At 39.7% G+C, this 15,015-nt stretch overlaps 1 protein-coding gene across 5 annotated transcripts in view; it reads right to left on the bottom strand.

Annotated features, from left to right (window-relative positions):
* ARHGAP6 (Rho GTPase activating protein 6) overlaps nt 1-15,015 on the bottom strand; it is a 597,687-nt gene that overhangs the window by 6,845 nt on the left and 575,827 nt on the right. For all 5 annotated transcript variants that reach the window (XM_017953833.3, XM_003917397.5, XM_009197187.4 and 2 more), the window contains one exon: nt 12,709-12,806. In XM_017953833.3, the coding sequence (XP_017809322.2) occupies nt 12,709-12,806 (98 nt within the window). The remainder of the gene's footprint in view (nt 1-12,708; nt 12,807-15,015) is intronic.

Here is a 15,015-nt window from a genome sequence, read left to right as displayed (position 1 = left end):
TTCTTTCACCTTCCTCAATATCCTGCATTAAAAATAATTCAGATAAAACTATGATTGACACTTTGCTTGAAGTTCATTATGGCTTTATGGACAACTTTTCCTTCCCCCAAAAATACTTAGTGTAAGTAAATCCATCTTTCATATGGTAAAGATGATGTGCCACCGGTGGGAATAAGTGTTTCATATATAAAGTGGTGACAAAAACAATAAATATATGACCGTCACTAGACTCCATTTTGTTCAAATACATCTAAAATGATTCTACAAGGCACTAGTGCTTTTACAAACTGATATGATGTACTAATTAGTATACCACTATCATAGTCCTGTGTTCATGAGTTGTCACAGAAACAGAAATAACAGTGAAAATGTATGTGGAACAGAAAAATGAGAATTTGAGCAACATGAAAAGAGCATGGGAAGTCTTACCTGGAAACATCTTTATTTTCTACCCTCCTCAAAACTGGCCCTGACAACATCTTGAAGGGAAACAATCACAGGTTGATTAAAAGTTTCAGAACCTACATCTTTTCCCCCTTACTTCACTTCTCTTTACTAGTCTTTGTTCTCTTCTGGCTTAATTTTTCAAAACAAATCCTTTTTATTTCTTAAAGAAGGTAAACACATGCCTGAACAACACTTTCCTAACCAAATGGTTTTGTGCATGCAAACTGGAGGAAGTGCATTCACAGGGATCTAGCTTCGTCTGAGGTTTTCAGCAGGGGTTAATATCAAGGGGAAAAACATCCGAGCTTCTGTGATACTGCCACAGCTGTAACTGAGGCAACCACGGGCTTGAACCCTTTTGCTGAGGACATTTCCTACCGACATGGAATAAAGAAGCCCCTTCCTTGCCTCCTCTTTGAACTCATATCACATAATCTTATGGGAAGAAGCCAGAGGACTGCTATGAGGATGATTTTCCAGACCTTCAGGCCACCAATGAGTTTGAAGGAAAAATAAAAGGAACTTACTATTTCTGCTGGAAAGTGGTGAGAAGGCGGCTATTTAACTACCCTATCTATTTAAAGGGGAAAAAAATCTTCCTTATTCTAGCTGAGAAAACAAATAGAGACTTATCTGTTGTCATGGGCTATCACTGGTTAAAGTTTATTATGAAAATGAGAAAAATTGCATGTGTTGAACTGGAAGCTAACGTCAGCTCAGAATCAGTGTTCTGTGTTAGATTAGGGCTAGAAATCTTATTACTGGGATACTTTCATTTGTTTTCCCTGTTTAGCTGCCATTTTTCCAGTCATTAATAAAAATGTCTTATGTCTACTCAGTAAGAATATAAGTCGTATTTTTCTATCAATAACAGTGAGTACATAAAGCCTTACTGTACGAGATGACTTAAAGAGTCAATTCATTAGCTAAACCAAAACAAAATCAGTGCAACCAATGTTTTGTTTTGTTTTGCGCCACTCATATTGGGAGGAAAGTTTTGGAAAGGTCGTATTTTAGCTCATAGAGAGCCCAATAATTCTCTCATGTCTTGCTCATCCGTGTTACAACCCATATAGAACAGAATACATTCAACCAAGTGTTATAAGTTGAAGATTAAGCCAGGAGTTATGTGCATAAAGATACTCAATGGAAGAAATGTCCCTTAAGTCTTGGTACTATGGACATTTGAGTTTCTACTGATGAGTAGGTTATTTTTACCCTATGGAGCCATGAATCATGTAATAAATAATGTATTTCTGTCTCCAATGACTGCTAAGAGGCTCAGAGAATTAAGGCTCCAATTGAGTTGGTGTTTTTAAGCTTGGGGATGCCTTTGTGAGTTTTGCATCCCAGCTTCATCTTATCATTCTTTGTATCGTGTTCCTTTCCCCAACATTTCAAATTACTTACAGCATCTCTAATTAATTACTTACTATGACATTGTTTCACTTTATATATTTTTCAAGCTGCTTCAAAAAATTTTTGGACTGATGTATAGGTAGGGGAAATTATACCTACATTAGTTGTTGGGGGTGGGGGGCTGGTGAAAAGGCAGTATGCCCCATGAGAGCGTTTAGTTTGGTGAAAACAACACAAAATAAAACAAAGACGATAATAACAACAGCAAAATTAAAGTTGCCACAGCATTTGTTCCTTTGTTTTAACATCTCTGATTGGATCTGATGAAGTAGAGGTGAGAGAGGAGGAGGCAGAGGGCCATTGTCCCTTGTCCCTTTCCTCTATTCTTTAGGTCTGCAAGATCTCATTGAGTGGTTGTGAAGCGTGAATCCCTGGGCAGCAGCATCTGTCTCACCTGGGAACTTTTTGGCAATGCCAATTCTACAGCTCCATTCTAGGCCTACTGAGAGGACTGACTACATCATTTGTGGAGCCCAGTGCAAAATGAACATGTGAGGCCCCCATGTTTAAAAAGCATTAAGCATTTCAAGATGGCTGCTTTCAGTAAACCAAACGTGGGCTGCTTCTCAGTGTCGAGTCACAGCCCTGAAAGCCAGCTCTGACTATTAAAAGGGAAACTCAGGGTGGGGCCAGCAAATTGTTTAAAGAAGCCCTCCAGGTGATTCTGATGCACAGGGATGTTAGGGAACCTCTAATAACCAAACCTTATTTTCCTCTCTCAATCTGTAGATGTGACAGTGGGCTAAAGGTCTGCTAAGAGGCAAATCAGGAGGGAAACCAAAGATGGTAGCCAAAACTGCAGCATTGGCTGCCCTGGGAGTGAATGTGGTGGTCCTGACCTTGGGGTTACTGAGGCCACAGTTAGGGGAAGGAGGAAGAGTGTCCCCATCCTAGTTGATTCCTGAACCTTGTCTGTCTGCCTTAAGCAGGATCCAGACAACTGAATGTAGTGTAGTCCCATTGTGGATCAGAACATGTTGAAGTGAAAGGGGGAGTAGGAAGGACCAGTGTAGTGTTCTCTGCTCTTCTGGTTCAGTCTCCTAAGTCAAGCCGGCAAAGTAACCACAGCTGGGCCCTCCATCAGGGAGGAAACATCGGGGGGTAACTGAAGCGAATCCCTGGAGGTAGAGGTAGATGAGGTGTCTCACAGTAGACACAGGCTCTGAACCTCCTTGGGATGGCTGGGGTCACAGCCAGGGACATAGACAGAGGGGGCATCCAATGAGAGATGATGTCTTCTTTTCAAAGTTTCCCCACCCCTCAGTGTATCCCAGCCATGGGAGGAGATACAGCCTGAATACACATGGCAAGCAGTTTGGGAAATATACTTATGTGAACTATCCCCTTGGCCTGTGAAGAGAGTAAAAGTTAATATTTATACAGAGTTAATTATGTGGCAGGCACTGTACTAAGCTACTGTTAACAACTCTTCTTTTTCCTGACCTGAGTCTGGGATTGAAAGAAACAAGGAGCTGACTGAATGCTGAATACCATGCTCTCTAGCAGCAGAGGCAGTTAGGGTTGGGATCCTTCTAGAATTTATTTGGTAAATAGTGTTCAACATTATTACAAATCAATAGTAAAATGCTCTTTCTTACTTAGAGTTAATGGCCTTTTAAAATGTTTAAAATATTTCCCTATCATTTTATTGTCTTAGCAGAGGTCAGGAAGTGGCAGCCAAATTTGCCTAAGAACCTATGACCAAGAATTATCTTCTCACATGAAAGCCCACCGATTAAAAAGAAAAAAACTGTTTTATTCACTCCTCAGGACTCTCATAACAACATAGGCAGTTCATAGATTAAAAAATAAAGTAGTGTCATTCTATTGTTTTGTATCTGTCAGAAGCAAATCCAGGATCAACACATACACATACACATACACATATATACATACACATATATACATACACATACATATATACATACACATATATACATACACATATATACATACACATATATACATACCTAGCACACATATATACATAAGACACACGCACATACATACACATATTCAGACATAAACACACACATACATATATGCATAGACCTATGCACACATATACATATTCATACAAACATGTATATACACACGCACATAAATATGACAGACATGTACACGTATACACAGAGACATATTACATATACACATACATGCAATGATATACACATGCATATATACATACACCCACTTAGGCAATACAATTGGAAGTAAAGACACAGAACAGAGGGAGAGAGTAGGATTGCTGAGTGGAGGCTGGAGTCTGGAGAAATTTCCAGAGACTTGGAAGCAGAACTGTGAGGGCCTTTCAGAGCACATCTGTCCTGTAATGGGGGCTCGGCATCCAGTCATTGTGGACACCTTCATTACACACCTATACTTCCTGTGTCTGTCCATTTTCCATTTTCTACTTCTAAATCTTTCTATTCTATCCCAGTTTCTGAAACATTTCTAAGTTTATGGAAGCTATTGTAAAAGCAGCTTGTCAAATGTATAAATCAGGTGAAATCTATAAAGTTCTGTAAGATTTTCCATATAAAAATCACAAATCAAAAAACAAATTCTTGTAATCCAGAAATTCTGCAAGAAGACAGGGTGTGAATAAATCCAGGTATAGTGTAGTGGAAATGTGGATGGTAAAAGTATATAGGAAAGGAAATTTCTCTGGCCCTGAAACCTAGAGATAAAAGTGAGAAAAGAAAGAAAAACCCCCTTCCAGGCTACAACTGTCAGAGAAGTGGTTGTCTGCCAGGACCAGGGTGCCTGATAAGAGTCACTGATCAGAGTAAATATTTCATGTAAATAGATACATGAGTATTTTAATGCCTTTATTTGGGATGCTGAACTCAAAACTATCTTCTTAGTGTTGGATTATCCTGGAGTCAAATCTGAGAGAAGACATTGTGGTTGCTTATCACATTTTTCGGACATACCCAAAAGATAGTATGGTTTTCTAGATTTGACACTGAGTGTCCTGTGGAAAATCACTAAAACTCCTCCTCCTGGACTCATTTCTCCACCAGTGTTCAGAAATTAGAGTGCTGCCAATTGGAGCTGGTTTGTAGGAAGGTAATGCCCACTCAAGAAGCCTCCAGAGCTGACTCATAATGATGTGACATTTGATAGATTGAGGTTCAGAATGTTGGGTGGATGGGTTGCCAGTTGACATGAGTTGGCATCCAAAAGTGCCTGGTGGCTTCTCTTTCCAGTCTCAGAGCATCATGGATTGAGGTTGGGTGGACAGGTCACCAGTCTACATGGGTTTGCCTCCATGCACGGAGGGTTTCCCCGTTAGATCCCCAAACCCCAGGACCATCTACAGCATGCATGGCCAATCTCAGCTAACCAGACAGGCAAGGATGGGCATGGAGAGCGAGTCACATTCTCACCCTTAGCTGGTCCCTCCAGGTCAGGGCGTAAACATGCTGGCAGGGTACTGTGGGCAGGCCTGCACTGCAGCCGGAAGCACAGAACTTGTTCTGGGGACAAATGGAAAACTCCGGTTCAATCACCGGATGGGGCCTGCCCAGCACCTTGCTGAGCTGCCCCAGCAAGAACTGTGGAGATTTCAAATGTGTGTTGGCTTCATCCTTGGCTTAATTATTTGACTGATAAGTTCCAGTCTGTTGGAACTGAAAGCATTGTATCATCCATCTTGGATTGTATCAATGGAACTGGGAAAGGAATCCATTGCTGGAGCAGCTTTGGAATCATGAAGAATGTGCACATTAATCACCATCAGTTCTACAAAGCCTCCCTTACACAGATTGCTAGGGATAAAGGCGCTCCACTTCAAAGAAGAACTGACATGGCTCTAAACTCCCCACTGGATGATGAAGTTAACACCCTGGGCATAAGGCTTTGGTGAAATTTGTCCCCCCATTTGTAGTCCTTATTAATTCCCTCCTAAGATCTCTGGCATATGGAGCACTTATGACAGGTGAAGATAAGACAGTGTTGTCTTCATTATTGACAGAGGGCCTGATAAAAACATCTTCAAATTAACATTCTGCAAATTTATAAAGAAGCCGTGAATCACAGTAAAGGTGTGAGGAAGGAAGGGGTGATATGATAAATTCTCCCTCCATCTTGAATGCCTTTCCATAGAAGGCATATATGCACACATTTTGGAATTTTTCATCATGGAATTCTCTATTCCACATAAGCTTTTTCTAAAACTATCTGGCTGGAAAGGCTTTCTTGAATGGAGTGTGTATGTTGGGGGAGGGGGGCAGGGGCAGTCAATGCTTCATAATTTCCAGGGTATTGAGGCCAACAGCTACTACCACTCAATAGGACTCTTTGCTGTTACACTGTACTGGTAAAGTCAGATTTCTTGTCTGAAAATTTCCTGAAACCCTTTCTGATTTGAAAAATCCTAGTAAAAGAAAAACAAAAATTATAATCTGTCACATAACACTCCATGGATTTGTGAAAGAAGATATTTTTAATGATGAGCTTTGAAAGATTAAAAGAAATGATCTATGTGATATTTATTTGGTAAGTTAAATGTGATACCTTTAAATTAGAAGAAAGCCTAATGCTCCCCCAGAATGAAGAAAGCAGATTTGTCACTCAATAGGATGAATATCTAGCTAAACAATACAATTATTTTTCAGTACTGAAATTTTTTTTTCAGACTAGTACAGATCTTCAACCATGCTCTTGATACACTAGTCACCAGTTCTGCTATTTAAAAAAAATTTTAATTTAATTTTTTTCAGTAAAAACTTTGTGAAGGCCACTAACAGAATTAACCACAATGAAATTTAAATATATATACCTGAGTTTAGTTCATCCATATCTGCCTTCTCTCCAAACGCAGTTAAATTTGTTCTATTTTGATCTTGTTTCCAGAGTATAGAAGGGAAGATACTTTATTTGGCCTTATTTAATTAATATTCTATTTCTGTGTAGCCCCTGAGGTTTGCGAGAATAAGAGCAAATCTTTATATGTTTCCTCAAGCCTATATTTAAAAATTACAAGACTTGTTATTGAAACTAGTTACTGTGTCACCGATGATCTGAGCTCTGCTGAGTTCTCCTGAGCTCCGGATTTATGGGGGATTTTCACATTAATCATGCTTAGTTCTACAAAGCATCCCTTATGTGGCACTTAGGGGCCCGAGATGCCTCAGGCAAAAGAAAACTGTGTACCTCTATATACATGGTTTTATGTATAATTTTTTTTCCCAGAACATGAAAGCAGTTGAAAAAATTGAAAAGAAGATACATTCGAACCTATAACATTTATGTTAAATTTAAATGTTTTATTTATGCCCAAACAGAATTTCCTTATTTTATTTCAGGTTAATTTAGTTAAAACTTATTTAAGATTGTCACTTGATCAAGAGAAACTGTCAAACATAGCAATTCTGTCAGTTGGAACCAAGATAAACAAAGCAGATTTTGAAAATCTTGCTTTGGGAGCTGAGGCAGGAAGATCGCTTGCACCCAGGCGGTTGAGGCTTCAATGAACCATGGTCGTGCCACTGCACTCCAGCCTGGGTGACAGAGCGAGACCCTGTCTCAAAAAATAAATATGACTTATGAGTTGCTTCCATTTAATGCAGCAGCACATATTTTACCTTTTGTTTCAGGTTCTATGACTAAGCATGGCTAGTCTTTTTAAAATTTTGATATTTTCTTCATCAAACATTTTTGGCATTAGCTTGGATTTTTAAAAAATATTACATTGCAATATAATCAATTTTAGTGACTGAGTTTTCCAGCATTCCCTTAAATTCTGTGTCTAGGCAAGTGTCTCACTTGCCTGTCACTAAGTCCCAGTCCTACTGTGATTCCTTTGTTCTGTTGCAAATACTCACGTTCAACATATGCTGTCCTGTTTGATTAACCTCCCATTCTCATTCCCTATTTCCTCACATCCTTAAATCAAAGGGGAGGGGAACTATTTTAAGTACCTTTGAAGAAAAGAGCATATATAATGCTAATAAATATACCTGACAAGTATATATATTTTTAAATCAAATTCTTTCTATCTTCTTCTTCTTCTTTTTTTCTAGAGACAAGGTCTTACTCTGTTGCCCAGGTTGGAGAGCAGTGGCATAATCTTGGCTCACTGCAGCCACAAAACCCTGGGCTCAGGTGATCCTCCCGCCTCATCCTCCCGAGTAGCTGGGAGTACAGGAATGAGCCACCATGCCCAGATAATTTTTAAATTTTTCTTTAGTAGAGCTGGGATCTTGCTATGGTGACCAGGCTGGTCACAAACTCCTGGTCTTGCATTCTCAGTCATAAAAATCTCTTCTAATCTCCCTCTGGCATCCCATTTTGGTTGAAGTCAAACATTTAATCAGACAAGCATGACAAAAAACAAGGAATTATCCTTTAACTCCTCCAATACCGATGTTGCATAAAGAAGTGAAAAACCCAAATCAAAACAAAACATTAAGTTCCCAAATATCACTAAACGTTTGCTCTTTCAAAACAGAAATTATAATATTTTCTTGTTCTTGGTTTTACACTCTTTTGAAAACTTGTTTCTTTTCTCCAAATAAAATCTTGTGCAGTTTCCACTTGGCCTCACAGGAATGTAAAGCTTTATTTAGGTACGTGAACTGGTGGCAGAGAACAGAAGCTTCAGAAAAAAAAAAAAAAAAAATCAAAGGGTTAGAAGCAAACATAGTGTTTGCTTTTAGACACAATGCTATAACTTAAAGTGAATGGGTTCTCTCTTGTGTCATATTGCCTGGAAGGTTGCTATCTCCTGAAAACCAAAGTAGAATCTAGTGATGGCCAAGCCTTTGGTAAGTAGTTGTAAATGAACAAATTGATGATGTTTATTATAAGCCAGACTATATTCTAAGAGCATAATTCTGTATTTGAGTTGGTGCTACTTTTTATCTCTAGTTTACAGATGAGGAAACTAGAGAAAGAGAGATCTATCTATATATTAACAGATATTAACTCTTAACTAATAGACCACATATCTAATAGCAATAGAAATGGAATTCAAACTTAGGCAATCTGGCTCTGGATCTGAAACGGTAACCAGTCTATTAAACTACACAAGCATGTGTTATTGACAGATAACTGACTACACAAACATGTGTTACTGATGGATAACTGACTTGCCAATGCAGTCAGCACCATCTGGCAGTTTAGAGTACTGTAATTTACTATAATTTAGCTTTACAGTAATCTATTGTCACTGCTTCTTGACTTAAGCACCACCCCTCAGCCTGCCATTTAAGGGCTTCTACCTTCAGTGCTGGCCAGCCTCTTTATTGTGCCCCCAGCTAGCCAACATATTTACTGTTATGTCCAGGTCCTGGTGCGAGCTTCCCAAATATCCAGGCCTGTTTATATCCTCCACAGTCTTCAAAGTTCACTGCAAATCCTTCCTCTTCCCAAAAGCCATCTCTGAGACTTCAAATCACACCTCTTTCCCTTCTCCAAACTCCAAGTGGATTCATGGTCTAGAGCATTGGTTCCCTTCCTTTGTCAACACAAGGATGCCTTTTTAATATCAAAAACCACCCAGCTCAAACTCCCATGTGATACTAAATTTGTGATATCCAATGTGGTGGATCTAAGCTAGAGGTTCTTAACCCTGGTTGCTCATTAGAATCATGCAAGAGACTTTAAAAAATCCCAATGTCCAGATTGCAGCGCATAAAAATGAACCAGAATCTCTGAGGGGTGGCCCAGGCATAGTTGTTCTTCAAGCTCCCAGGTGATTCTAAGGGGCTGGTGAGTCTGAGAGCCAGTGGGCCAGCACCTATTGTTTTGCATTCTACCCTTGGAGGCCTCCTCCAACAAGTCTGAAAGCTCCTAAAGGCAAGAATACACTTTGATATTTTAAGCTTTTAAAACTCAAAGTGTGGATCATGGACCAGTAGTATCAGCATCACTTGGGAGCTTGTTAGAAATTCGGGTTCATAGACTACCTCCCCAAGTCCCACTGATTCAGAAAGAGCATTTTAACAAGATCTGGTGATACCTACGCATAGTAAAGTTTGGGAAGCATGAGTGAGTGAGTTTAAAGCACAAAAAGATCACCTACTTTGGGAGGCTGAGGCGGGTGGATCACAAGGTCAGGAGTTCGAGACCAGTCTGGCCAACATAGTGAAACCCTGTCTCTACTAAAAATACAAAAAATAGCCAGGTGTGGTGGCATGCGCCTGTAATGCCAGCTACGTGGGAGGCTGAGGCAGGAGAATTGTTTGAACCCGGGAAGTGGGGATTGCAGTGAGCTGAGATTGTGCCACTGTACTCCAGCCTGGGTGACAGAGCAAGACTCGATCTCAAAAAAAAAAAAAAAAAAAAAAGCAACTACAGCTGGAGAGGTAGCACTCTCAAGCCTCAAAAGATCACTAAAAGTAAACATTCACGTATGCATTTTTACTTCATGACATCATTCTCTGCCTTCTGGGCTGTTCCTTGTCCTGTACCTAGAGGAACACAAACAAAAACCAAACATTTTCTTCTCCTAAGTAAGTCTTCCCCCAGTGTTTTCTGTTCACTGGTAATGCTAGTCTCTGACATACACAGAGCTTCTATGGGCTCACTCTTCTTTTCTTGGAAGCCCTGACACTCACCTAAAATCTTGGTCTAGGGTCTGCTTACCTACACCTTACAATTCTACTTCTTACTCTTACGGATAGGGAACAGAAGGGGCTGGACAATTGTACAGCTTGGGATGGGCTTAATATGTGTGCTTCTTCCTTTTCCTAATAGAAGAGAAAGGTTCGCTTTTTTACCATGGCATTTATATTCAAAGAGCGTATTTGAAAACCATGTAAAAATAACTTCTATCAACTGTTCTTTAAAGTATAGTATTTATCTATCTAATAATGCCACACAAAAGCAGAAATTTGGCCAGGCAAAAATCAGTGGTTTTCTTCAAAAGTGTGTAGTTTATAGCTTTCCCATATACTACGAACCATAGGTTATAAGTGCAGTTTAATGAGGGGCTTATAAATAGAAATGCCACCATGTCTGTTTTCTGTACAAGGGAGGGAAATAAATGAGTTTATTAAAATTATGGTGGTGTGTGATCTGCTGAAAAGAAAAGCCATTTGTTAATATAAATTAAGACTTATACCTTGATGAGGGTTAGAAATCTACAAGAAATTTAGGTGTAAGTCTAATTCTCTGATCTGAAAAGCAAGATCATAAAATACTAGCTCATCTACACAATTTGAATATAATTTTATTCACTCATGGCTTTTGGGGCTTGAATTCAGGCCTTACTTTCAACAGAATTTGGTCCTATTTGAATCAGAATTTGGCCTGATAATGAATGGCCCAGACATAGATTTTTTAAAGTACATCTGAAAGGATAATCCAATTAAAAGGTCTTCCCTGCTAAGCTAGAAATGGAGTGAAGCTGAATTTAGTTGTGCTATCATTGTAATGACCTGGGAAACAAGGAGGTTGAACAACATGGAATTCCTTTTCACCAAATTTCTCTAAATAATGTAACTTTTTAAGTATCTGAAATAATCATAAGTGAAAATCAATTTATCAAGTTCAACACCAATATACAGGAATACATTAACATGTGTTACTGTTCATAAGACACCATCAACTAAGACATGCCATTATTTTATTTATTTGTTTGTTTGTTTGTTTATTTATTTATTTATTTATTTATTTATTATGAGACGGAGTCTCACTCTGTCGCCCAGGCTGGAGTGCAGTGGTGCAATCTCGGCTCACTGCAACTTCCACCTCCCGAGTTCAAGCGATTCTCCCATCTCAGCCTCACGAGTAGCTGGGATTACAGGCGCCTGTCACCATGCCTGGCTAATTTTTGTAGTTTCAGTAGAGACGGGGTTTAGCCATGTTGGCCAGGTTGGTCTCGAACTCCTGACCCCAGGCGATCTGCCCGCCTCGGCCTCCCAAAGTGCTGGGATTACAGGTACAGGATTACGTTAGGAGCTTGTCGTTGGTTATAAGATTAGTCTCAATTTCAGAGATGATAGGGCATGGGAGAAACATGTCTTAGAATTGCTGAAATTTAGTAGATTAAAAGTATAACAAAAGTGATAATTTTATAAGGGCATAGCAACAACTTTTCCTGTCACAAATTTATGGTTTGGTGTCATAGTAGTAATACTACTCCTGGTTAATGATGCTATATTATGCCCTTAACTGGTATGCCAAATGCTCAGCGTCCCCACACCCTCTGCTTCTGCAGCAAAGATTGGAAGTAACCATAAAATCTGACTAATGCAAAAACTCTGCACTCCTCCTTTGGGAGCAAAAATGGCAGCAAGCCATAGCCTGCAGCATGGCTTGCATTTTACTAATTGCAAACATAAGTGTATGTAGAAACCCATGTGCATCTTTATCAAAATAATACTAGGTATAAAAAATGGGAGCACTAAGAGGGTGCACACCTCTAATTTCAAATGGGCACCTAGGCCTCAGCTAAGGTCTGTCTTGTGGTTTGATAATGGGTTAATCCCACTGGTAAAGCTGCACAAGCAAGATGCATCCAGGCGCAGCCTTAAGGGCCCCTACGCATGCTTATCAGCATTCTAGAAGTAGAATCATTGACATGCATTATAGTCCCTTGCCAGTAATTTAGTGCTTTTTCCCTGTAAATGAAGTCAAAAAGACCCTGAGAGGCTAGAGAAAGCTGAAAATGAAACAGAAAAATCTTGTAATGTGGTTTCTAATTTGGTAAGTGGATTGATGGGACTGAAGCATTTTCTGGTTAGATGGACTGATCAGAATCGTCAAAAACGTGCCAAAATTCCACTTCAGGTCACCCTGCATGTAGTTGTGTGAACGTTTCCAATTTCTCAGAAATGGAAATAGAAATCTCCAATGAGGCTTTAGAAGATGCAACACTGGAATACTCACGATGACTGGGAAGCCTTTCTTCTGAGTAAATAGTCCACGACATCAGGATCGGTCTCTAACAGGCTGATCAGCACTTCGTTCTGGAGATCTGGGGGAACCTGAAGGAGCCAAATGTTGAGGCATAAATAAAACCATTCCCAAAATAGGCAAAATATGGTCATTGACAACTTTACTGTAGCATAAAACAGAGCCTTAAAAGTTGCAAGAGAGCAGAGTGATATGCTGGTTAAAACGAAAGCTATGCCAACCCATGCAGCTGCTTTAATTCTTAGGACCAACTGGATGATTACCAAATAGTCATATTCAATCCAAAATGTCACCCCTCATATGCCTGGAGATACAACTGAACCACTTGGATGCCTTTATTGCTCAGGCTAGATTTTCTTGGTTTTGAATAAGGAAAATATCATGGTTCAGAGAAATAGTGTCAATAATTTATTGCCCAAATGGGGACACTTTCTAGAGTTCACATTTATAATTATGCCAAGACAGCAGGCAGAAATGATGACTGTATTGGGCAGTTCTGGAATATATGATCAGTTTATTAAGAAGGCAGGCCCTTGAGCCAGACTGCTTAGGTTTGAATCTTAGCCATACCAGTCACTAGCTGTGGGAACCTTGACAAGGTACATCAACAAGGATCTTCCTAGATCTCAGTTTCCTCACGTGTAAAATGGGGATAACAATAGTACTCGCCACAAAGTATTGCTATGGTGATTAAATGACTTATTATATGTTGAGAATTTAAAACAGTACTTGGTCAATGGTAAATACTCAAAAAATTGCTGGTTACTACATTTGCATATGTCACTTTGTTATTCGGTGCCTGCCTTTACTCCTTTCTTGCACCAGGTCCATCAATGATGAAAAGTTTCTCACTTTGTAATTTGTTAGGCATCCAGTAGAGTTCTATAGATGAGCATCATATGTTTTTCTAAGCCTAATCCATCCACAGTACATTAGAAGATGGCCTCACAACCCTAAGTCATCTGTGTGGAAATGGTCTATAAGAGATGCTTGAACCCAGCTCTGACTTGTGGTTTCTTATTCCATAGAAGCTGACAGCTCAACCAAAGGAAACTCAAACTATTGAGAGAAAGTAAAATTTCAGTCTGATTCTCTCACACGTGAGCTCAGAGAGAAAACTTTTTAAAACTGCAGGGACAAGTCTTCTGAAAATAAGTGGTTGGCGGAAGAATTTGCTTCTTGCCTCTTGCAGAACTCTATGGTTCTTGGGCTCTGAGAATCTGGAAACAATTTTATTAATAAAAACAGGGATGAGAAAGCAAGGAAAGGCGTTCTGTCTCTTACAAGTCTGTTCCTCCTACTTCATCATGAACCTTCATTAATGACATTGCCAACTTCTCATCATACAAGCTCAAGATCTCAGAATTGTACTAAAGTTTCTCTGCATCCTCTCTCCATTCAGAGCCAGGAGGCCTACTAGACGTCATCTCTGTTACTTCTTTTCTCCCTTTTTCATTTCAACTGCAGTGACCCAAGTTCAAGCCCTCATTAGCCCTTTGTAGTGGTCATCTGTTCATCATTAAAAGTCTCCATTTCCCTCCTCTTATAACAGTTATACACCACGTTCCCTCTGGAAAACCAACTGCTACCCAACCCTTAGCTTGAGGGTGAAGTGTGTATCCTAGTCTAAGTCTATTGAGCCTTCCATTCCCAGATCATCATAGTTGCCTGAGCAATGAGCATGTGACTCCATTAGAGGCAATGAAAAGCCTGGAGGTTTCCCCTGAGACTTCTAAGAGAGGATGCAGGACCTGTATCCATATGAGGCCTGCTGATTGTGCTGACAATTGAGCAAACAATACCAAGAAATAGAGATAAAAGGGATGTCTTGATATCATCTGAGTCCTGGGACAAGCTATGTCTGAAGCCATATTTGCTTGTCGATTGTTCAGCTATGTGAGCCTTCAAATTACTTCAGCTAGTTTGAGTTTTTCATTGCAAAGAAAAATACATACTTGATGAACCTTTGATACAACAGCTTGCAAATTTGTGTGCTATTTCCTTAACATGTGCATCACATTTCTTCTCTACGTGGTTGTCAGAATGCCGTGGTCAAGACACTCACTTACTGGAAACTCTTTTTATTCCCGTGGCTGAAGCCATCCACTTGCTTGCTCTCCTCAATCTGTCTTTCCCATCTTCTCCCCTAGCAGTTGTTCCACACAAGCTCTACTTCAGCACCACTGTGCTTCTCTGTCAGGTCTTCTTTTCCCTCCCTTCCTTTCATTCATTGCATAAATGTTGAGTGAATGCTTCCTGAGTGCCAGGTACTGGATGCTG

Source organism: Papio anubis, chromosome X (genome assembly GCF_008728515.1).
Source record: "Papio anubis isolate 15944 chromosome X, Panubis1.0, whole genome shotgun sequence".
NCBI lineage: Eukaryota > Metazoa > Chordata > Mammalia > Primates > Cercopithecidae > Papio > Papio anubis.
The sequence above is the reverse complement of the archived record's forward strand: the minus strand, read 5'-3'. Positions and strand labels throughout refer to the sequence as shown.